The sequence below is a fragment of the Filicampus tigris genome, chromosome 2 (assembly GCF_054856515.1).
Source record: "Filicampus tigris isolate MCC_2025a chromosome 2, RoL_Ftig_1.0, whole genome shotgun sequence".
Lineage (NCBI taxonomy): Eukaryota > Metazoa > Chordata > Actinopteri > Syngnathiformes > Syngnathidae > Filicampus > Filicampus tigris.
Window position 1 is genome coordinate 24,857,693 of NC_141218.1, and position 24,317 is coordinate 24,882,009.

The window sequence follows — 24,317 nt, forward strand, 5'->3', positions numbered from 1 at the left end:
ACAGGCTGGATAGGGGCTCTTGAGAACCGGACTTGAGCACCGCTGGGCTACAGCTTACCCAAAAGCCTTTGTTGTCATTGTATGCTGAAGATACAATGAAATTGGGGTGCAACTCCAGATTTGTGTTTCAAGAAGGGAAAATCTCAAATAAATCATATTAAAGCCACACAAATTATGCAGTGCAATGGTCGTAATTCACAAATGTTAAATGTACAGTAGCGCTGGAGTTAGGGATGTTGACTCTTCAAAATACAGTGGAACCGTTTTTTGGTGATAAATGCAGTCCAAAAAGTCTGAACAAAACTAAATCATGCAAAAACCAAAGCAGTATTTGCCATAGGAAATCATGTAAATCCAATGTATCCATTTCAGACACCCAAAAATAGCAACAAAAGAACCTTGCATAGAGAATACATTGCGAAATAAATATAAATGACTAGTGAAATGGATCAATTAAACATTTAGAGAAGATACTTCATGTTCTATAGAAAACTTTCTTGAATTCTTTGGTGTTTTTAATCTTCTTTATGAATGGGGCACTTTGAACTTAATTTGCTCCCATGATGCGGTAATATGCAAGGGTGTTGGTTGGTGTTATTGTGAGGTTATTGCAGTGACGGTTGGCCGAGTCTGTTCGTTGTGGTCCTGATGGGCCGAGAGCTCCTGCCAGAGGGGCAACGGGTCTAAGTGGTGGTGGACTGGGTTTGTGTTGTTACTTGTGACAGATTCCCTCTGTTCTTCTGAGGTAACAGGACATTTAGAAGTCATTCACATACGGGAGGGGGCAGCCGATGATCAACTTCACTTTCTTGACCATTCCTCAGAGCCGTCTTCTCTTCTGCCTCTGTGTAGTGGAGGAAAAAAAAGTCATTCAAAAAATCTGAAAACATCATTAGAAAATCAGAAAAAAAAATACTCAAAGTGCTGATTACTGAAAAATCTACTGAAGTACAGAGACAAAGTATTTGTCCTTCATCACTTGCCGCCACTGATCTTTTGTTATTTTTGGCAGGTGTCTGCAGGTGTGGGCAAAAACTTCATTTGTGTGTGCGTGTGTGTGTCTGTGTGTGTGGCAGAAGCCGGAACCATGCAGGGGGTGCGACGAGGCCTCACTTTAGTCACAGGCTTGGTGGAGTGTCTTTGTTTTGCAGGCATCTTATTTGGGTGGGCCTCACTTGTTTTCGTCCTCAAGAAGGATGGTTACTTCAACTATCTGTGTGTCAACAGCACAGGAATCAATGGCTCACAGCTCTTAGGTAAGTTGGCGGTTCGCAAATACCTTTGGTCTGGAAAAAAATACAACATTGGCTTTTATTTTGCCTCTTTCAGATTGCAGCCGACAGGATGAGCAGTTCTCCCTGGTCTTCACCATTGCATCCTTCATGAATAATTTTGTCACAGTGGCAAGTGGTTTCATTTTCGACCACTTTGGCACAACGGTGGCTCGGCTCTTGGGAATGTGAGTGCCTCTTTGAAGGTTGTTAACAAAACTGTTTTATATTACATGTATTTATTTACATTTATTTTCACTTCACAGGGACTTTAAGAAAATAAATAAATTACATTATATATATGGTGTTCAGCCTAATGTCATTTAACACTTTGACCAGTGCTGTCTCAGTGCTGTGATGTGGTCGGAGTCCTGACTAACATTTATCAAGAATTTCACTTTTATTCCGAAAGTCGCTAAACTGGTTAAATACGACTTTCTCAGTAATCTTGGCTATAAAAGAGGGCTTAGAAATAGGTTTACAGTTGATCATTATAGAAGCATTAAGAGTCATTTTCTTTAGGAGTGGCTTAATGGCAACTATTTGTTGTGACTTATGCCTGATGCCAGTGAGCTATTCACTATTTGTAGATCACTTTTTACTGAAGTTAAAACTTTTTTTTAAAAAGTCAGATGGTATCACGTCCAGAGTGCATGTTGTTGATTTCAAATGCTGAACTGTTTCTTCTAAGATTTTTAAATCAGCCATAACATTGAAGTCCTTTCTAGGTTTTAGACACAGGTTATAGTTTTCCTGTTTGTTGGCGTAGTGTTAATTTTATGTCAAATGGTTTTGATTTTCTCGCTAAAGAATTTGTCAAATTTCTTGCATTTCTCAGTGGAGAAGAGTTCTAGGCTTATCTGTGTAGGAGGATTCGTAAGTTTATCTATCATAACAGTTTGGAAAAAACAAGTCGGGGACAGCCCTGCCACAGTCCAAGACAAACACACACACACACACACACTCACATGCTTGCTGCTGTCTGTCAACAGATTTGTTGACATTTGTGTTGATTATTCCAGATAGATGGAGCTGTGGGGATATTACTCAATGTAATATTACTCAATGTAATATCCCCACACTGACCCTAAGAGGCAACACATGCATGAACAGCCGTTAATTGGTTTTGTTTTGTTTTTTTTCAATTGTCACTATTTGAGACATTTTTTATTTGACTTCCTTTCTAATTTATTTCCTCCTTGTCCTTTCGAGTTATATTAAAAATGTGTTTTCAAGGATTCAAGGAATTTTCCTTTCCTCCAAATTCACGGATACAAAGGACTTTTTTTTTGTTGTTGTACCAGCACACATGACATGACGTGGCACGAAATACAGTCCCCTAGATCCCAGTCCCAAGACTTGTGAAAATAACACAAGATACTTGTAAAAATAAATATGATCAAGAGATAAGGGTCATGCTTATTCAAGGCTTCATTGTGTGCTAAGATTCAAGGCATCAAAGGCATAGCAGAATGAAAATGCAAAAGGCTTGAATTTCAAATGATATATTTACAAGGTCATTTTGTACTTGGCAAAAAGAATAGTGTTCAAGAATAAAGTGTTCGAATTGGCATGAAGCTATGATGATAGTTTTGAGTAGTTGCATTTTAGCAGTTGAATAAAAACTAAGTTTTTAAATCAATGAATATTCATATCAAGAATCGTAATTTTAATCTCAATCAAAATAATCATGATTATTTTTCCATAATCGTCCAGCCCAAGTATCTCCATTTGGTCCAAAATGCTGCGGCTTGCCTCCTAACTGGTACAAGGAGGGAACACATGACACACAACTATCTTATTTGGTCTTAAATCTTTACATGGTCTTGCCCCATCTTAACCTCTCATGAGTTCCTCCACCCCCGGGGCACCTGCTTTGGTGCCCCCGGTCAGCGGACCAGACACTACCGGAGGTACCGAGGACTAAAAGGCTCAAAGGGGATTGAGCCTTTTCTGTTGCCAGTCCCTCATTTTGCAATGACATTCCGTCCTCTGTCCATTTTGACAACTCGTCTTAAAATATATTTCTATTCTATGGCTTTTAATTCAGTATGACACTCAGCATTGTTTTACTGTTTTATGATGTCTGCTCTATTTGTGCTATTAATTTATTGTTTCGACTGTCTGAGTTGAGTTGAGTTTTAGGGTATCATTGTTGCATACTTGACTTGACATTATTTGTCCATGCTTTCTTGCAAAAGCGCTCAAAACAGGACAGATTGTCTCTTCATGTCACCCCACTTCTTTTCAATTGGATTTAGGTCTTGGTTTCGACTGGGAGATTCCAACACTTGAATTTCCTTTGAATTAAACCAATTTTGTTGATTTGAATGTATGTTTTGGGTCATTAACATGCTGAACAGTGAAATTCTTTTCATCTTTAATTTTCAACCAAATCATTACGTTTGATTTGGCAAAACATTTTGGCCAAAGGTAATCCCTACCATGAATCCTAAAGTTAACTAACTAGCTAACCCATTTTATGAACACAAAAGAAGGAGGGAGGATGAGAAGCAGATGATGAGAAGTCATAGTAGCTTTTAGAAGGAATGCTAATGTCTCCACACACACCCAACAGGGAACCCAAGGAGCACTGAAAATGGCTGACACTAAAACTGATTTTTTGGTGTGGTGGTGGTGCTGGGGGAAAGGAATCTCTAAATAAATGAAAGCAGTCAAAGAAAATATCTGACCTGAGAAGGATAAATAGATTTACAGGCTGAAAGGAGGAGTTGTCTGAGGAAAAATGTATACAGTAAGCATACAGGCTAACAGTGTGCAGTAACTCTTTAGCAATGTAAACAGAGCTATTGCTCCAGAATAATCAAGACCAACAACAAAAATATACTGGCACAAGGAACGTCCATGTGTTTCCACTAAAACAGGGTGGAGGAAAAATACAGGGCTGAGGAATGCAAATAGCTTTTCCTAGCTTTCTACTTCATAGTTTGATGAGTTGAGGGGATATCGCCTGTTCTTCGGGTGAAAAACAGAAGCCCCAGGGCTAGTCGACTCATGAGGCTGGTAATTAAATCCTGGTAATAAAGTGTTTGGATAACAAAATCCTTCCAGAAAAATGGAGATAATCTGCATATAATGGCTGTACTCCTAATTGGTGTACCAGATTTTTTTCTAAATGTCTTTTGTTAAAGCTGAAAGTAATCTTAAATCATACGTGCATTTTTTGTTTCAAATCTAATGTGGTGGCGGTGTATAGAGCAAATCCTGAAATAATCATTGTTCAAATAATTTTATATAAACGACATGTGAATTATTCTCTCAATGTCTCCCAGGCTTCACTGCATTGTTTCTAAAATGTGTACGCATTTTGGGGAAACCCACCAATCCAGAGTCTTATTGTGTTAGGTTCTAAAAACATGCATTGTTCATGAATGTAATGTATTTGTTTATTTCAGAGGTTTTCACACTGCGGGTACTTTGTTGGTGGCCTTCTCAAATTCAGGTAAAACAATTCAATTCAATTTGGGGTCTTTTATTTTGCCCTGAAACCATATAGATGAGGATGCTTATTCATTTTTCCTTTTTCCATCAGCTCTGTCCGTCCTGCTTTTCCCAGCACTCTCCTTCATAGCCGTGGGCGGCATCATGCTGCTCATCACCAACATGCAAGTAGGTCATAAACATTTTTGACAGTTGTCTGTTTGTTTAAAGCAGCAGGAAAATATTTGACTTTAGAAAAATCTCACGGCACACTAGCAAACAGAAATGTCACATGAAGCATAAATATTGTACCTGAAATAATGTTAAATGATCTCACCTCCGTTTGCTCACAAATTGACTTACTCAATGTGAAATCAGGGCCCGTTTAAGGGTAGAGTAGTTTGAAGAAGAATCATCAGTATTTGTCATGTACACACATGTAAATGAAATGTGACCCCTACATTTGACCCATCACAGTAGCGGATGGCGCAAACACACACTGTTAGTGGCAGGGGTGGAGCCAAAACTTGCACATGCACAAGTACATGTGTGCACATTCACGCAACTCAAATTGCTTTCAAATGAAACTACTTGAATTCATGATGTCAAACTACGGAATACAAGTCCATTCTGTAGTTTATGTATGTTTTTTTACACTCAACTGCTTTCCAGACTTGAGAATAGATGATAGTTAATTTGGTGCAGTCCCTACTATTGTGACACAATGCTAAGTGGAAGTTGGTGTCATCATTAGATGATATGCTAACATGTTTATTCTCATTTCTCAAGTGCACAAATCAAATGAAAAGGTCAGAATCATCAGGTGCCCAGGTTAGAAAAAAAAGCGCAGGAAACACATGAGAAGCACAAAGGTATGGTATTGAACATTGTCATCATTCAAATTCAATAGGTCACCATACACAGCAATATAGGAAGATTGACGGCTAGATGGGTACATTCTTGGTTTGAAGTTCAAACTAGGGAAGCTCAGCTTCCCTTAAATCACCCCCCACCGCCGGGAAAAAAAGTGGTGAAACTGATACGACTTCCTTCTCATTATTTTCCGTAGCGCCATGGCGCTTGTACCCAGTTGAACGCTAAGCATCTACTGTGCTTCGATGGAAAGCGTGGATTGGGTTGTTCCACTGCGGAAAACTGGATGGTCATTGGAGAAATGCTGGGCTTTATCCCGCACATCAGTCACTCTGAGACTCTGGGGGTCTACGGAGCAGTGGGCTGGCCCGGACACTTAGCTTCTTCTTCGTTCAAGGTCGCAAATGTTCGCCAAACGGTCGCCAGACATTTGTCAGATGTTAGCCTGTATTTTTCTTGTCACAAGGCAATCTTGAACATGTTCAAATTTCCTTGCAACAAGAAAAAAACACTAAAACTGTTGGCTAACATCTGGCGAACATTTGCGACCTTCAATGAACCCTGATGTGAATGCGCATTTTGCTACCTTCAGGAATGGTCGCAAATGTTCGCCACTCACTGGGACTGGGGCTTAAGTCTGGGAGTCGCCAACCAGCCCAGGCTTGATCTTGCGGTCTATGTTGATGGGCTTCTTCTTTGCATTGCGCCAATGGAGCACTACACTGCCTCATGCTGGCCGTGGGGCCATACATACCAGACTCCACTGGGCACATTCCGTGCACTCATAAACATTATTTAAAGATCTGGCTAATTTCCTATGCACATCCACTTACCGGCTGGGAGCATCGTGAATGGATTGAATTGTTTACAACTGTTTAACCAAGATAGCATTTAACTGCAAGACAAGACCGTTGTGATGTGATGATGATGCCGACTGGAGCTAGCCAGGGGACATCAGAAGAATATTTAACATTGAGTAATAACTAGGGATGTAACGATTCCCTCAAGCCCCGATTCAATTTTCGATTTTCAGTTACCGATTTTCGATTCGATTTTTAAAAAAACATGCTTGTCTCTGTGCGCTAGAGTGGTGCTGCAGCCATCCACAAACGCAATACGCAATGTTGTTTGTTGCAAATGCATAATTTGCTCTACGCATTTAGGTATTTGCAGAACTGAGCATTTTACTAAAATTTCCCGGTCCATTTATCACCTTCCTGTGGCCTGGCTACCCTTCCGCTGCCCGTCTATCCGCCTTTTTGTCAAGCCAGACCAAATAGTTATCGCCAATAGGCCGGTCCATCAAGATTTGCGTGCAATGTCGTGCCCCTTTCACGTCAAAACTCATGTGGAATATAGCCCAGTTACGCCACTGAAGCGTTGTGTATCTGTTCCTGAGAAAGAACCGTAAAGGTGCGGGTGTTGCTGTTGACAACCTCCAACACGAGTCACCATTTTCATGTAGTAGTCCGCATTTATTGTACTTTGCTAAACTTAACCCTCATTCTCACTTTTTCTGTAAAACACTAACGTATAACTTGACAACATCCTTTACATTGCTAGTCCTTAAAAAGGGTGTGTGCATGCGCAAGTCAATACCCCATGACATGGGGAAAAAAAATCCTATGTTTGTAGCATTTAGCCTACAAGTACATTCGAACATATTTGCAAGTACATGGTGTGTACTTTCAAACGTATTTGTTAGTCAAAAAAATGTACTTCACGTTGGCAGTTCCGCGCTTCAGTACAAAACAGAACGCATCAACTGCACATATCTCTCTGCATCTAAAGCTCCTTCCACCAATGGGTCACTCAGGGCAACGATTTTGTTGCCCTTGCCCTCATGGTGAGTTTGACACCCCTGTCTTCCAAATATGGCATGACCGCATCAGTGTGAACAAGCTTTTCTGGTGAACATCATACAAAGATTACCTACAAAAAGGAAAACATCTCCAGGAGTCACGTCGCACGGAACATATCAATATAATACATTTCAACGTCTCCTCCTGCAGGTGGGAAACCTTTTTGGCAACCGTCGTTCAACAGTCATCACTCTCTACAACGGGGCCTTTGATTCTTCCTCAGCACTCTTCTTAATCATCAAGGTGAGTCTCAGTGGAGAGATTTCCCTTGTTCCCCAAATCACGCCATTTATCCTATCCCATATACAATACACTGATATTGGTCTTGTCTTTTTCCGGTATAGTTGGTATACGAGTCTGGCATATCTCTCCGTGCCAGTTTCCTGTTCCTGTCCATCTGCAGTGTCATTCACATTCTCAGGACTTTATTCCTGTTTCCTAGAACCTTTATTCCATACCCACTGCCCGATCACTACACATATGGGTATGAACAGGAATGACTTTTCATGTTATTCTGTATGCATATGCAAAATGGCTATTTATTCTTAGCAAATGTAAATAAAGTATATTCAATGCCTGTGAGGCATGGCATGTAAACAATTACTAATGGCAATATATCTCACACTGTATTGTGACCTCAGGCTATCCTGCAACAAGCAAAATAATGCCGAGCAGCCTGTGAATGCCAGCTCACAGGAGACCAACGAGAAAGAGCAATCTGCCAACAAGGCACCTGCAAAACATGGTCAGTGTGTAACTACTAAGTCCCAAATCTTTTCTCATGCACACACACACACACACACAAACACACACACACGCACGCAACACACACACTTCAGCATCCAATTGAAAATGTTTGAAAGCTAGAAAACCATCAGCCACTTAACATAAGGTTCTGTTTTAAACATCTTGCAAAGGTAACATTTTGGTTGGCTCAATAGAGGAAATACAACTCAAGTCAATTCTATGTTACGATAACTACATATATACTAAGTGATGTGTATGTGAAATATGATGGTATGTCAACTAGCGTGTTAGCAAGCTAGTTCTTGCTAGCATTAGCTACTTCACCAAATTGACCATTTTAACCACAATGGCTTTAGCTAGCAGAAAAAATAGCACCTTTCCAGGAATCAAGATAGAGGTCAGTTAAAATGTATTATAACTAATTTGTGAATGGTCTGCTCAGGGTTTGTTTTGGTGTTCATCCTTAGCAATGTTTTCAATCAATACATAAATCCAGCTACCATATTTGGTGATCAAGATGTTGCTCTATTGAAAGTTTATGTGTGTTTCACTGAAGAATTGTGAAATACTATAATTACTGGGTGAAAGACCCAACTTGAATAAAATAGCTGCAGATCTGTTCAAGACTTTGTGGTGCAGCTTTGAATAATTGTCCAGCTTTTCTGGTGGTCCACATTTTGGTGAGCGAATGTTTTTCAAATCTCTGCAATTTCTTGTCTCCCCCAGAGAAAACTTTACGTGAGTGTGTTCTGTCCAAATTATTCATATGGCACGTAACCTGGTTGTCGGTGATCCAGCTGAGACATTATCTGTTCATTGGCACCCTCTACCCTACGCTGCAGAAGCTAACTGATGGCGAGCCCTCGCTTGGTAAGCGTCCAAACATTGCAGTGGAATGCAATTCAAATACACTGTGCCACAAAAACAAGCCTCCTTGGCCCATAATCGTACTCATTGTTGTTGTTTGTTTTTTTTAGTTCATTATCCCAGAAAGACATATATCACAAACTGGCACTGTGACATTGGCAATAGTCCTCATCTAAACATATGAACTTTTCTCTATATGTCGACAGTCAGCCAGTACATCAACGCCTTTGCCTTTACCCAACTGTGCGGGGTGTTGTGTGCACCCTGGAATGGCCTCATCATGGACAGACACAAGCGCAAACCTCGGGCGAAAGGTGATAAACAACAAGCACGTTCGACTTTATCATCACAGAGAAAAAAATTAAAAATGAACCGATGGAAACATTGATAGAGACCAAACTCGGTGGGTTCATCGTGGGTACAAAGCAGAACCCACTGAACAAATACACTTTCAGGCCAAAAAATAAGTCACCATCTGTGTTGGAATTTCAGCTGATCAGATAATGGATGGATGAATGCAGTAATTCATGTGTTTCGAACAAATGATAAAACTGGATAAACCATTATGGAAGACGGTGTTTGAAACATGTTTCGGAGAAGGCAAATTGACCTGCATCAAGCAAGGGAAAAAAACAATTATCGTAGAGCTGTTTACAAAGGTGGTAAGGGATTTGACCCCTGACACTCATTTCTTTCACCCTGTTTTGTTGAAATCAATTGTCTGTCAAGTATTTCATGCGTAAAATCAGGTACTGGTGGCAATGTTGTCATGTATCTAATTATCTGGTTATGGGATGCTGCGTCACTGTTTCAAAAGCCTGACTCTTATCGCATGTCTCCATCGCGTAACGCTAATATTAAATGCACAAGCTAGCAAATGAGTAGTTACAGGGCAAGTGTATGTTATGAGGAGTGAGGACCACAGAACGGAGTGTTGGAGAAAACATATCAAACAGGCTCGATAGGGGCTCCCGAGGACCGGACTCGGAGACCCCTGCTATAGTTTAATGCGGGGGCTGGGAAGTCAAAGGCCTCAAACTACACTCCACTGGTAGTTTGTCAATGAAAATGGAAATGCAAATCCCTTTGTTTTTGTCTGTAGGGATGAGTGAACAAGAGGCAGACCTGAATTCTTCAGTTCTTTCTCTCTTGCTGACATCGTTGATGGCGTTGGTGTTCTCCATTTGTGCCGCTACACCAGTCCTATCACTTCAGTACTTTACCTTCATCATTCAAGTGATTAATCGCTCCTTCCTGTATGGTGGCAATGCAGCATTCCTCAGTGTGGCGTGAGTAAAACTGCACACAAACGTTTTACAAAATCTTGCAGTGAGAGGTATTGTTTTGTTTGCTGTTTGTTTATATGTTGAACAAGCTTGGCGCATGTAGTAATTTGCAGAGTTGCACATACCGCCCATGTGACGGACGCCCATTTTGTGGGTGATAAAAGATTGACGGGAAACTCAAAAAAATAGTCGGACTAAGCCCATTTTTCCCTGTCTATGTAATCGTCTGTTTTCGACAAGCTATCGACAAGCTTGCAGTTGTCCCATGTTTTTATTTGTTCAATTAAAGAACATGACACACGACATGCGTCCCAAGACGGATCAAAATTTAGCCGTTGGTGGTCGCAATTTGTAGTCGGAAATGTTAACGGAAGCCCGTTTAAAATCATAGGCGGACCGGCCCATATGCGGGTACTATTTTTTTCCAACCGGACAAAATGGTGGATAAACAAAGAAGAAGGGAACCCCGGCTGTAGGCAGAAGGCGATAAACGGACCGGACATTTTTTTGTCAAATGCCCAGCTCTGGTAATTTGTTTCTCTTTTTTTCACGTTTGGTCATAAAGGCTCTATTTCCCCAACCCAAGAATACTACTAACACTTATCTTTAAAGTCTTATTTATTCGGTATGAGCCAGAAAGTAGTCCGCTATCCAACATACTGAAAAACAAACAAAAAATTGTGTTGCACACTAGTTTTTCTTAAAGCGGAAGTCAACCCAAACATCTTTCCGAGATTATTGTTCACTGCTCTTCTGGTATTTGCTCTGCGAGCATTGTATACAGATGTGGGTATCGTCTATCTGTCACTAAGTTCCCATCTGTATTTCTGGGATGACCCACGTGGTCCCAGTCAGCACAGCCAATCAGCATGGAGAAAATCATTTTCATGTCACGCGAAGGCGCCGCATAAACAGACATGCTGCCAAATGAAGAAAAAACATCAAATAAGAACAACAGACACACACACGCACAGCGTGAAATAAAAACAATATGGGGCACATGTCATTACATCTGTTGGGACCGAATACTAGACAACACTATTTTTGTTTTAATTATTTCTTTATTTGGCTGCGTGTCAGGAGTGCGGCACCTGCGTGTCACGCGGTAAGTAAATTTGGCTTACTCGGACCGACCGGGCGGGCCTGAAATATAGACGAGAACTCATACACGGACTAAAGCACTGATGACTGCCCACCTTTAATTGTATATGTATCTCCTTAGGAGTCTTAATATTATTAATTAAAATGTTTTGTGTTGTGATTTTTTTTTTTGTGAATGTAGTTTCCCATCGTGCCACTTTGGGAAGCTGTACGGCATCGTCCTGTCTATTTCGGCAGTTGTCTCTTTACTGCAGTATGCCTGCTTTGCTTTGGTAAAGTCTGTTCTGCATGGAGATCCTTTATATGTGAGTAAACTCTCATGCAAATCTTGAATAAATACCCGTATGGATTTCCTTCCGACACTTTTCATTTCCATGTGTCTACAGGTGAACATCGCTTTGACGCTGGTCATTCTGCTCGCATTTGTCCACCCCTTGTCCGTCTTTTTGCACTGTCGAAGTCTTGCATCAAAACGAGCCAAGAGCCAGCTTCAGTAGAGTAAAAGCAGACGTGAGCTTTTTTTTCACTTCTGGCATGACGCTGACACAGCGACTGCAACATCAATATTGTACTGTTGGTGCTTGTTTGATTTTCAAATGATTCCCATGTCGCGGCCGTTGAACTGTTGGTGTGCGGGTGCTCTCCCCTGCTCCTCCCTGATTGGTGGCTTTCATCCCCAATTCAGCCATCCAACCAGAGCCGGGGAGAGTGACCAATTTAGTTATTTGCTTCAGGTGTGACATCAGCCGAGCGATTAGTTAAATAGGACTTGCTTGCTGGTGGACGGGGCTGGCTGCAGGTGATGTAGTCAGTCCCTGTTTTTGTGTTTGGTGCCGCCGTCTTTTGTTCAGTGCACCTTTTTAGCTATAACTTTCATTTATCCTTTTGTGTAGCCACACTATCTATTGGTTCGCCATAACATCTAATTCGTGCACTTTTTCTTTTACCCCTTCCAACCCTCACACGTATGTTAGACCCCTCCTCCTTGCCATCTTGAGGAGGGGTCGTAATACTATAGTTCTAATTGTGTGTTTTGGATTCCTATGTTATGTCTTGTGTGCTGTCAGCAAAACCAAAGCTGCTGCGTCTACTAACAGTTTTGTTTTACCTTTGCCCACCTTAGGTTAAGTTTGTCTAGGCACGTTTTTAACTGGACAAAATATAGAAGGGTATAGTCACTGAACTCTTGACATATTTGTTAATGTTATGTATTTGCCAAAATTGTAACTCAGGCTTGTGTTTTATGCAGAGCAGTTAACGACTCAGCTCTGCCACCTGGTGCTGACAGTAGTTAGACTACAAACAAAGTCTATACAGATCTCATCTCAAGTGTCGAAGAGAGACGAGCCCATGGAGTTTTAACTTAATCAAAAACTCTGATGCGGTGAAGGATGAACATTAATTGTGGTGGCATTTAAAAGAATATAAAAGGAAAACTCTGACCTCAAATGTGTGTTTGGTTTGTGTGCTGTGAACATGATTGACTCGATAGACATGTGCCTTGCTAGACCATAATGAAGACGCATATTAAATGGTTGTTGGTCTCTCTGTATGACCTGCGACTGACTGGCGACCAGTTCAGAGTGTAGTCCGTTTTATCTGGAAGTCAACTGGGAAATGTTCCAGCACACCCGTGACCCTGCACTGGACAAGCGGTGTTGAAAATGGTTGGATGGATATTTCATTATCGTTTTTATTTATTTTTCTTTTACCTATTGAAGGTGACTTAGCTGAATGGTGGGGCGGCACATTAGCGCCCACTATTGACGAGCTACAGCCAGCCAAAATTATCGGAGCAATAGAGTTGTTTTCTGTAATTTGTTTGTTTGCAATCTTCCACTGACACTTCAAATTCCATCGCTTCAAACTTAATTTGCAAACACGCTGTTTTCCCAAATGTTCCCATGGTGAAAACCATCAAAGCTACTTAAAGTGCAAAATTCTCTTTTAAAAATACAGTGGTATTCACCACTTTTACACAGTTGCCAACAGCGGGCGCAATCCATTAGAGTGAACAAGCAATTTAGCGCCTTCTATTTTGATGCACTGCCTCACCTGAAAAAAAAATAAATAAACTCGAGCTTTGATACATTTTATTTTACTTTGCATATGTCTGCACTGTAAGTGAAAGAGAACACAAATCTCATCTGTGCTGTACTGTGTGTCTTGCATGTATATGCACACTTGACAATAAAGTTGACTTGACTTAGTAAATCAGGGCCTTGGAGTAGCATAATAAAAGACAGACAGCATTTTCAAAACTGCCTATCCTGTTCAGGGCCGTGGGATGCTGGAGCCTATCCCAGCTCACGCCAAGCGAAAGGCGGACGACACCCAGAACTGGTTGCCAGTCAGTTGCAGGGCACATAGAGTGAGTGACGAACAACCATTACGGCTCACATTTACCCTGTCACTGAGTGGGAACTGAACCCACATTGCCTGCACACAAGTCAGTGTACCACTACACCATCAGTGACTGCAACAAACACTCAATCAAAAAATATATTTCTAAAAACTCCTGGGGACAGAGGGTCCTCTGCAACACTAAGTTGTGTCTGCCTCCAGAAATAACACAGACAACTTCACTAGCTGACCAAGTCTCGCACTGTACCGCTGCTGTGCAACAACACGTTGGCTCGATGCAAGCCTATCACTTGGAATTCAAATGTGCGTACATCTCCCAGAGTTGCTAATTACAGAAGGAGACTTGCACAACACAAATGACAGAAATAGAAACATAAGTGTGAGGAGCTGAGAATGGAAACAACAACCTAGCGCCAGTGTCAGTCTCCATCTGTTTCCACGGTTGCTCTTGGAAAAACAAAAGCATTCAAACGAATGGAATGCTGAACATGTTTTGGCAGCTCAATACCACTTACACTCCTCTAAGACAGTGGTTCTCAAAGTTTTGATACTACACACCACCTTGAAAAATACTTCGATCACCAAGTACCACCATAATCAAAAACAAGGCAGACACTGTGACATAGGCCCTGTTTGAAAGTAAACACTGCTTGAATATAGGACATTAAAATGCTAGTTAAAGTATGACTCAATTCAAATGAATTGAAAGTAAATTGGATATAAAATTGTACGTTCATAAAGGTCTGAAAAAAGCATTCTAAAACGTTATATGCGATTGTATTGTACTTAAAGATTGCTGTTTAAGACACTGTAAGATTATGCAGTTTGCACATTTAATTCACTGATTCCTCGTGCACCACTGAGGCAGCTCCTCGAATCACAATCAAGATTTGTGTCACATACAACATGTTACTGGAGAGGGAAGAAAAGAGTAAGAAATCCTCAGGCGGATTGGTGCTGCTTCAGCATCGGTCTCTGACTCATTCCCTACATTCCTACTCTCACCTGTGGTCACGAGCTGCGGGTCGTGACTGAGAGAACAAGAGCCCATATACTGTACAAGCAGCCGAAATGGGTTTCCTTCGTACGGCGTCCAGGCTCTCTCTTAGAGATAGTGTGAGAAGCTTGGTCTCCCCGGATGGGCTCAGAGTCAAGCCGCTGCTCCTCCGCATCAAGAGGCGCCAGATGAAGTGGCTTGGGCATCTGGTTCCGATGCCTCCTGGAAAACTCTGGTTAGGTTTTCCGGACACATCCCACCGGCAGGAGGCCCCGGGGACAATCCAGGACACAATGCAGTGACTGTGTCTTCCAACTGGCCTGGGAACACCTCGGAACCCCCCGAAGGAGCTAGACAAAGTGGCTGGGAAGACGGAAGTCTGGGCTTCCCTGCTTAAACTGCTGCCACTGCGACCCAAACTTGGATAAATGGAAGAAAATGGATGGATGGGTGCATAGTACAGATGAGATGAGTGCATTGCATGTGTTTTGGCCCAGTTATCACTATTATTTCAGTAGCCATGTTCAAAAGATAGGTGAGACAGACTGTTTTGGTCCAGTTCCCTTTTTCCTTATTTTAATGGTGTGCTGCTCGGACTGACCGACGGACAGACTGACTGACGGACTGACCAAAGGATGATTACAACAGGCCGCTGACGGATGACGGACCAGCAAAATTTGGTAAAATTCCCACCTCTGGATATTTGTTGAATACCTGCAGCACAGCAGGACCACTGAACCAACCCGATCACATTGTTTCACCGGCGCAGTTTTGTACGACACAAAGCTAAAAGACGAACGTTTGTTTTTCGCTGTCCCCATCCGTTTTTTTCTCTTACGGTCCAATGACAGCCTTATTTTATTAATACTGTATTTTTTTTTTTTATTGAATAAAAAATAAGTGCAAAAAAGGTGGTGTCACTAAATAATGTGGTAAGAATTTTTACTCTGAAAATTCACTAGAATGCATGATATGAAGTGTCTAATCAAAAATTGCCACCCCTGCCGGCGTCCACCCGCCCAAGTAGATTTCAAATCTGTGGGAAACACTGAAGTACTATGTACAGTAAATAAAATTTACTTATTTTAATGGCAACTCTTCTTTTAATTGTTCGTTTTGCTGAATGACTATCTCATTAAGGCTCTCATCGAAAGAAAATCCAATCATGACTTTTGCTACACATCAGCAAAGCCTAATCATGTGATCTAGCACAAGATCTGTATTAAAATGACGGAGGTAAAAAAAAGTAGTTTTGGTTCTATTGTGGAGAGGTGTTAGGTTAATATGTACCGGTATATTATTGTGGTCATAGTCACATATATGTGATTCTTTTAAATAAGTGGAATCTTGTTGTTGTTGTTGTTGTTGTTGTTGTTGCATTCCTCCTCTTTTTGTCATTTTAAAGTGTGATATGACGCTAAAACTAAATATCAAATGACTCAAAAGTTCAACAAAATCTGGATGGACCTAGAAACCCCCTGTACACCCACATTTCATCTGTTTCATGCAATTCTACACAACCTCACCCTGCTGATAAAAAAAAATACAAATCTCCAGTCTACTTTGTTCAAAAACGAGACAAAAACAAATCGCGCACCCAAGGCCCTTCCAAGTTTCAAAAGAAATGTCAAGTGCAACTTCTGCTGGTTTGTGTCCTCACTGGTCTGATGTACACATTGGGCAGAAACGCACACTGACCACATACTGTAGAAATTCTTCAGCTGTGAGAGATGAGTTTGCACGTGTGAGAAATGGCTATAGACAGAGTCAGTGACACATTAATAGAATCAAGACAGAGCCTTTGAACATGCTGTGTTTACACCAATCCAAATGCCAGTGTGCCTGTGAATCACATTGACACAAGCAGGCGAGTGAAAGGATGCATCATTAAGGGAGGAGCGGCTGTTGTGCAGTGTGCAGATAGATACACGTTGCATCTACATGATACGCACATGCGGTGAACTCACACACTTCCTCCTCCTCCACGGAGTCTGGTCGGTTTACCCCGGGGCCAAGAATATTCTAAAAGAAATGTCAAAGCTTCCAAAGCTGTTCCACAACCCTAGGTTGACTACTTGCCAAAGTCTGTACGCTGAGATGTACAGTATGCATCCTCTCATCCCCAAAGCCAACAAACTTTGCGTTGTAAGCAACATGGAACTTCAGTTTGCTAAGTGTAATTGCTTGGGAACAGATGGAGTGTGTCACGGTGGTACTCACCTTGACCCATGTGGTGGATGAAGGATCAATTTATGAGTAACCTCAAGCCTTGCCACGGAAACCCACGTGCAGACTGCACTGTTTGTCCATCTTTTCCAAAAAAATACACAATACATTGAAAGACATTAGTTGACCGTCCATTTTGTTTTGTTTTTTCATAAACACTAGCTTTTTTTTGAACAAATAATGATGCATATAGTAGCAAACAGCAAACCGTTAGCAGCTACCGTTAGCAGTCAACCCCTTTGCCTGGACTTGAGAATCACTTACTGCTCCTTCTGCTCACTCATCCCCGTGACTACTGATGATCAAGTCCGTTCTAAAATACACATAATCATTGTCTGATATTGTATTTTCCGTGACATCATGTGCATCTGGACACTCCTGTGATGGTCATGTTGTCACTAACTAATCTTTTTAGAATCGATTATCCTATCGATTTTTCCATTGATTGCTTGGGCAGTCGCCCCCAACCCCACACACAAACCCCAGCTGGCAATATTTTTATAAGCACACATTGACAAATAATACTTACATTTGCCAAAAATGATATAAAGTAGATATATTTTATACTGTCGCGGTCCTGTGAAAAACACTTATGTCCAATTTTGGAAAAATGTTTACCGGTAATTTTCACGTTAATGCCATGTCTATAATGCGGAAACACCATTCACATAAAAATAAGAAAATTGAAAAAATGGACATGTGTTTTTCACACAGGACAACGCCAATATGTTGGTATTGGCATGAGGACTGGAAATTAAATACTGCGCTCCTCTTCAAGTCTGTCAGCGCAAAGCTTGGGCATTTTAGTGTTTTTTTAGCCCCTTATTAACACCACTGAGCAGACCAAACTTGCACCGTTCTCATTGCTGATTTATTCCACACTCTTACACGAATGTCATACATGAGATGCCTCCTTTTCTTAGACCATGTTAAGGAATATCAAGTATTTTCAACCAGGGGCCTCCTTTACAAAGACTCGCATGGCTTTCTTATTAAAACAAGGCATATGGCAAAATTCAGGAAATGTCGCACGCACGAATACATCCAAATGCTTGAATCTGTGTGTACAGTACGTGTGAATCCAAGCACATTTCATTCATATATCGAAACCAATACAGAATAGTTGGAGTACCAGACTCCTCCCTCTCCACACCCCTGCGAATTATGAAAGATGGAATGGCAAAATTTACCGACGCGCCCACCACTGCAAATTAGTATAAAGAGGGCTTGACGGTCGGAATGACCACGCTGCATAAAAAGATGCTCACATTATCAAGCCATGAGTCACAATTGAAAGAAGAGGAACTTAACAAATTGTGAGCTGGAAATGCTTGTAAACAAAGATGAGTAGGCCCCAAAAACTATTATTTAGCGCGCCGTCCTCAGGAGTCAACAACAATCTCCGTGATGAAAATCTTTTGGCCGTGGCTGAATGCCCATGTTGAAGGGGCATCGGTTTGTGATCGCGGCGGCTTAATCTTAAAACAAGGCCCGCAGTGTTTTCCATTCATTCATTTGCAACCTGCTCAAATAGTGTAGTGTAGCCCTGGCTGGTGGGCCCCACATTCGACAGATGGCTGATATTGGTCAATGACACAACTCTAAACGCTGGAAAAAAACAAACAAGACAATGTAAGAAAGAACAAAGAGATGGTGGTAAGTGTTATAGCTGTTACATAAGAGAAGAGGTTTGTCCCATTCTTACCAAGCATCACATGGTTGACTGCACATTACTAGCTAACATTGAACAGCAGACCCACTAACAAGAAAAGGGAAAAAAAATACACAGTATATTTTTAATTTGTTTACAAAGATTTATGTGACATTAAGAGCAATGTTACAAGAAGTTAGTCCTGTTCTGATCATTTCTCCTATGAGCAGAATAATTCATTTGCTATCAAATGAATTAATGCCAATTTTTCTGTATGCTCGGTCTGCTCAAAATGGTACTCATTTGTATTCGAGAGAGAGAGACTAAATATCACCTGGAATTTCGGATGAAAATTACATTAAACAAAATGTTAACACGAAGCTTGGAGTTGTGACTGCAAATTGCTGTTCGTTATGGGGGTGGCATGGCTCAATTGGTAAAATGGTTGTCTATCAGCCCAGAGGTTGTGGGTTCAACACACAGCCGTTGTGACCATGTCGAAGTGTCCTTGAGCAAGATACTTAAACCCCAGTTGCTCCTGATGTTGCAAGAACACAAGACAAAAATGTTGTTGTTTTTTTTCCCTCCCAGAGCGTCAGTCCCCCCACAAACTCCCACCGCATCAATTACCTTCCGAAGGGCAATATACAGCAAGTAGCGTTGGGTGATTATCAGAGGTTGGTAATCCAGGTCCAGAAAGTAAAAACCCTGTCACAGTTTGGCTTTAGCCACAAGTGCTTCTAATCAACTGAGCTTGTTTACCTGCCGGTTGGGAATCAGCCTGCTACAATAATTGACGAGCCCCGAGAAGCTTCTGACTTCTGTTGCGTGACGTGTGTTTTTCACCGCTTTTATTTCAGTCCGAGCCACTCTAATGCCATTTTTGGGCAGCAAGTGACCCATGAACTCAAGCTGTGACATTCTGAGTTGGCACTGTTTCTTGTTGACTGTCAGGCCTCTTTCCTGCAGCTGCTGCATGACTTAGTATAGTCTCTCATTGTGCTGTTGGGTGTTTTCACATGAAACAACTATGCTGTGGACTCCAGGGGCCTCGTTTACCAAAGGAGTGCGGATAACAGGTTCTAAATACGTTTGTATGACTGAAATTTAGAGTGTGTGGAGGTATAAAAAAAATCTGTGTTTCTCAAACATGCTTCTGTTGTATGCACACGAGTAAGTAATGTGTGCACCTCCTATTGTATATAGTATGTAGAACGTATATAGTATAATAGTTTGACATGAGCTCATTACCCAAATAAATAAATAAATAAATAAAAACGTGTCACGGCCCAAAGACGAGAATGATCTCTGATTAACTGGAGGAGGACGAGCAAATTATTTGGACCCCTGTATTGCATGCTGGGGGCAGGTGACATCTATGTAGAATCAATGAATCGTACGTTAATTCATAGCATTGATTGAATGAAATCATTTCCCATTCACATAGCCGAATTCGTTGTGCGATGGTGCTTTCATTAAAATGTAAGTGTAGTTTTAATGTATGGCTCAAACTGTGTTTGGGAAACTCTTGTTTCATTTCGGCTTGTTGGTGATGTCTGTATAGCCGTTCTATCTGTAGTTTCACTCTTGTCCCACAAGGTTTTGCGTGTACGCATGGTCAGAGCTGTGCGTATATTTACGCACGACCTCATGCACAAGTCCAAATTGATCAATCACACACTTTGCGTGGGAATGTTCGTACGCACACTTACCGCAGACCTAACGCTTGATAGATGAGAAATGCCATCTAGCACCTCTCCAACGAGGTCTGTTGGCAGACGTGATGGCCAGGACCAGCCCAGGAATATACCGGCCATTCGGGAAGATGTTCATATTTTTTCGAAATTCCAGATGTCCACCCTGCCCTGGGCCCTGAGCGGCATCAAGGTTGTTTACAGCAAGCGTTTTAGACTGTCCCTCAAATACGTCATTTCAGAATCTGACTCTGCGTAAGATTATATAACTAGCAAGTGTTCATTTATTGCTCGCATGGGTTTTATGCCAATTTGCTTAACTGATTAGATTTTGATTGTGTAATGTGTTTCATCTCAACTTGAACTCTACCAGCCTGTGTTGTGAATCCCACCCCTCTCTTTTTGGCCCACTTACGATGAATTAAAATCCACCTTCTATTAGGGCAGTACTAAAAAACAAATCCTGTTGTGAAATCGCGTAAAAAGTCTGACGAAAAATAAATGCTCACTTTCCCACCAAGTTAGCCACCACAGTGATGCTGTATTGTTGGGTAACATAAGAAGGAAGAAGCCAAACCTTGTCTCCTGCTCCCTTTCTTGGCTCTTCCTTTGGTGAGTGCCATCCCTTTTCCTCCCACCAACGGAGGCTGACGTATGATAGCGTCCAGCACTCTGCCTACGCTGCTTGGTGGGCGACGAAGCCGCCGCCGCCAAGTATAAAAAAGCTTGCGGGGACTCCCGAGTTTCACTTCCCTGTGAAGGCACAGCGACTCAGTCCCCGGAGCCGAACGTCAGCAGAGATAGCAGCAAGCAGGCACTTCCTCGCCGCGCAGGCTAACTCGCTCTCGGTTTTACTCGCCATGGAGACTCGCTGGACCACGAAGAGCTCCAGAACAGCCCACAACTTCAAGTGTGAGTTACCATGCACTCAATATTTTTTGTCTTGTGTTCTTGCTCTATGGTTTGATTAGCTTCCATCTAAAAGTGCTTTGATTTACAATATTTTGTGTACTTTGTTATAGGGTAGGAATTTTAAAAGTTGGAAACGTTCCATGACAATTAACTAAAAAACAACAACATTTTACAAAGCTCATATTTGACTCTTCTTAGCTTGGAAAAATACATTTTAGCACAATTCTGACTAAAACAACCAGATTCCATGTTGATTTTTTTTTTTTGGTTTTGTTTTATACTAATTTATATAGGGTATACTCATCAGTCTCTCAAGTCAGAATTCAGCAATGCTCAGTTGAATATGAAGACCCAATTGCCTGAAAGGGTTTAGCAAAACAAAAGAACAGAATAAAAGCAGAACCCGGGCTTGCACGAAGATGCTTTGTTGGTATTTTTGGATGGGATGTGGGTTCATTTTTGTGAAAATTTTAATTGGCTGGGTCAAAGGGAGTAATATTTAGTAGTCAACTCAACATTCCTGTTATTGTTGTTCAATAAAAGAATTGATTGTTCAATAACTAATCATTTTAAAACTTGATCAAGTTCTTACAAATAAATCTGCCCTAATATCATCCTTTCTTGCATGGATGTCTTATGACAGAACAAAAAGTTTATGTTTTGGCTTCCCACCTCCTCAAAATTGTTTTACTTAACATCTCATGGTAATGTACCAAAATTGACCGTATTTGAGGCAGTGTTTATATTGTCATACACATTTGTTCTTAAGTTTATATCATGGTCACATGATGTGTTTGCACAATACAATAAGCTCCAGTACAAGTGTTGCTCAAAACACTTTAGTAAACAAAAGGACATTTCTAAGTGACCCAAAACCTTTGAGCGCTAGTATATATTGTTTATGTAATACATGACCTTCCATAAAGTTCTTGTATTGAATCTCAATATGCTCTCATGCGGGTTTATCTAGAGTTAATTGCTAGTGAGGTTCTTTGTGTGTGTGTAGTTTTCTGCAAATTTGTCCAACTCCTCCATATATCCTTTACATGCCGGATGTTTATTCAATCATGATAATGATACTGAGCTTAATTTGCCATGCGGTAAATAAGACTTAACAAGATTTCGGATCAGTGTCTTACTTCACTTGAAATCCCAGTCTCGCGTTCTCGTGAAGGTCCATCTTAGATAACGGTTCAACTTGTTGAGAGGTCAAGGGGTGAGCCACTGGAAAATCTTGCGTACAACAGATGAATGTGATGTTCATCATAATTTAATGACTCTACTTTTACCTCCGGAGGCTTTTTTGTGTGCCGCCACCCGAGCTGTGCCAAGACACAGGGAAGTAACTGGAGCTGGAGTGAAATTGATCTGGCTCCCGTTACTGCTTTTACGTGTGCCCTCTGCTTAGCAAACTCCTCGATGGAAAGGTTCTTTTTCCAGGACATCCGTATTGTAAACTCAATGGATTCATCAACATTTTCCTTTTTTTTTTTTTTTTTTTTTTTTTTGTAGATTGTGCATTCTTTAAAAAAAAATGCTTTTTATTAATTGTTTACTCTGCACGGCTCACGGCGAGAATTATGTAACTCTGACATTGAAGCCAGGACACCCCAATGTTAAGTGATCTAGTCGACATGAACGGTTGAATGATTTCTGGCATCTGCCATGGCTAATTATGCAAAAGGCTCAGAGAAGAAGTCACAAATGAGAGCGCACAGAAAAAAACAATCAGTGGCTACAGAAGGTTGCACAGAAAATAGTAGGATGAGACCCAGAGTTGAAATCAACACCTCTCTTAGTATATCCTAATGTCCACATTTTCCAAAAAGCACTGAATCCCATAGTTATTGACCTGTGTGTTTGTTTTTCATTTCATTTGTTTTTGTTTTTTTCCCCCAATTCTGTCTTAGGTGGACTGTCACTGTGGCTGATCCTGTGGCTGGTGGTGGTGAAACCCAGCAATGTGGCTGCATGCCCCAGGCTTTGTGTGTGTTACCCTACGCCCATGACAGTCAGCTGCCAGTCCCAGAACCTCACCATCGTTCCGGCCGGCGTGCCCTACGACTCACAACGTGTGTTCCTCCAGAACAATCGCATCGCAGAGCTCCGTGCAGACTCTTTTGGCTTTGAAACACAGGTAAAAGTGTCTGACCAGTGTGTACTTTCGTTGAGGTGTTGGGCGGATCAACTCCGATTTACTCTCCTCTTCATCCGACACAGATACTTTGGCTCTATGGCAATAACATCACATGGATTGAGGCCGGCGCCTTTAGTAACCTCAGGGTGCTGGAGGAGTTGGACCTGGGCGACAACCCCACACTGAGGCGCCTAGAAGGTGGAGCTTTCAGAGGGTTGGAGAAGCTGCAGAGTCTGCACATGCACCGATGCAAGCTTGCCATGCTACCCCATGACCTTTTTCACAAATTGTACAGTCTGCAGTTTCTCTACTTGCAGGTGAAGATTGCACGAATACACGTTGTATACATTTTGAACATGCAATGAAGGTATAAGTTTAAGATGGTCCACTATGAAAAGATATTCTCCTATTTGGCCCACAGTGGATACATTAAAGACAAGCAAGGATACTTTCTCATACGTACTTTCAAAGACCCTTTCAAAGCGGTACCTGAAGCTGAACCAGTAACCAATGGCCAGGCAGCAGCTGTACCACGTAGCCATGCTGCTACCTTTGAAATAAAACTCTTTATTCCTGCATCGTACACATACATTTCTTATAGGGTAACAACACTTACACACACTGTACAGTATAATGCTAATTGTTAGCCTATGTTTCACATACATACTACTCTATGTTAGCATTAAGGTAGCAGAGGCTATGTGGTTGTTTTAAATGCATGTTTCATTCTCTTGTTTTATGTTGAGTTAAGAGTAACGTCGACATTAAAAATCTTAAAAGCTCTTTTTTGAAGAATATTGGCAAATTATTCTCAAGTTTGCACTCACAAGTGGAAGCAAAATCTCTCTCTCTCTCTCTCTCCATCTAAATATATGATCCAGATCTCAA

At 41.3% G+C, this 24,317-nt stretch overlaps 2 protein-coding genes and 1 long non-coding RNA gene across 5 annotated transcripts in view; 2 read left to right on the plus strand and 1 right to left on the minus strand.

Moving 5' to 3' along the window:
• The window catches only part of LOC147151871 (equilibrative nucleobase transporter 1-like), a 30,392-nt gene extending 17,961 nt beyond the window's left edge, over nucleotides 1-12,431 (plus strand). For 2 of the 3 annotated variants that reach the window (XM_086023194.1, XM_086023192.1), the window contains 12 exons: nucleotides 1,077-1,256; nucleotides 1,330-1,459; nucleotides 4,688-4,734; nucleotides 4,825-4,901; nucleotides 7,598-7,690; nucleotides 7,792-7,931; nucleotides 8,089-8,192; nucleotides 8,921-9,064; nucleotides 9,268-9,375; nucleotides 10,164-10,350; nucleotides 11,630-11,753; nucleotides 11,835-12,431. In XM_086023194.1, coding sequence (XP_085879320.1) covers nucleotides 1,088-1,256; nucleotides 1,330-1,459; nucleotides 4,688-4,734; nucleotides 4,825-4,901; nucleotides 7,598-7,690; nucleotides 7,792-7,931; nucleotides 8,089-8,192; nucleotides 8,921-9,064; nucleotides 9,268-9,375; nucleotides 10,164-10,350; nucleotides 11,630-11,753; nucleotides 11,835-11,945 — 1,434 coding nt within the window. In that variant the 5' untranslated portion in view covers nucleotides 1,077-1,087 and the 3' untranslated portion in view covers nucleotides 11,946-12,431. Of the gene's footprint in view, nucleotides 1-1,012; nucleotides 1,257-1,329; nucleotides 1,460-4,687; nucleotides 4,735-4,824; nucleotides 4,902-7,597; nucleotides 7,691-7,791; nucleotides 7,932-8,088; nucleotides 8,193-8,920; nucleotides 9,065-9,267; nucleotides 9,376-10,163; nucleotides 10,351-11,629; nucleotides 11,754-11,834 lie in introns of all 3 variants that reach the window. The other variant, XM_086023193.1, reaches the window with a different exon arrangement.
• Nucleotides 1-21,271, minus strand: LOC147151872 (uncharacterized). Its single transcript, XR_015084899.1, has 3 exons — nucleotides 20,958-21,271; nucleotides 17,030-17,119; nucleotides 1-844 (listed from the first exon to the last, which is right to left on the minus strand). It is a non-coding gene; the product is annotated as an uncharacterized LOC147151872 (long non-coding RNA).
• The window catches only part of rtn4rl2b (reticulon 4 receptor-like 2b), a 7,592-nt gene continuing 4,051 nt past the window's right edge, over nucleotides 20,777-24,317 (plus strand). The window contains exons 1-3 of the mRNA XM_086023195.1: nucleotides 20,777-21,292; nucleotides 23,203-23,429; nucleotides 23,513-23,746. Coding sequence (XP_085879321.1) covers nucleotides 21,241-21,292; nucleotides 23,203-23,429; nucleotides 23,513-23,746 — 513 coding nt within the window. The 5' untranslated portion in view covers nucleotides 20,777-21,240. The remainder of the gene's footprint in view (nucleotides 21,293-23,202; nucleotides 23,430-23,512; nucleotides 23,747-24,317) is intronic.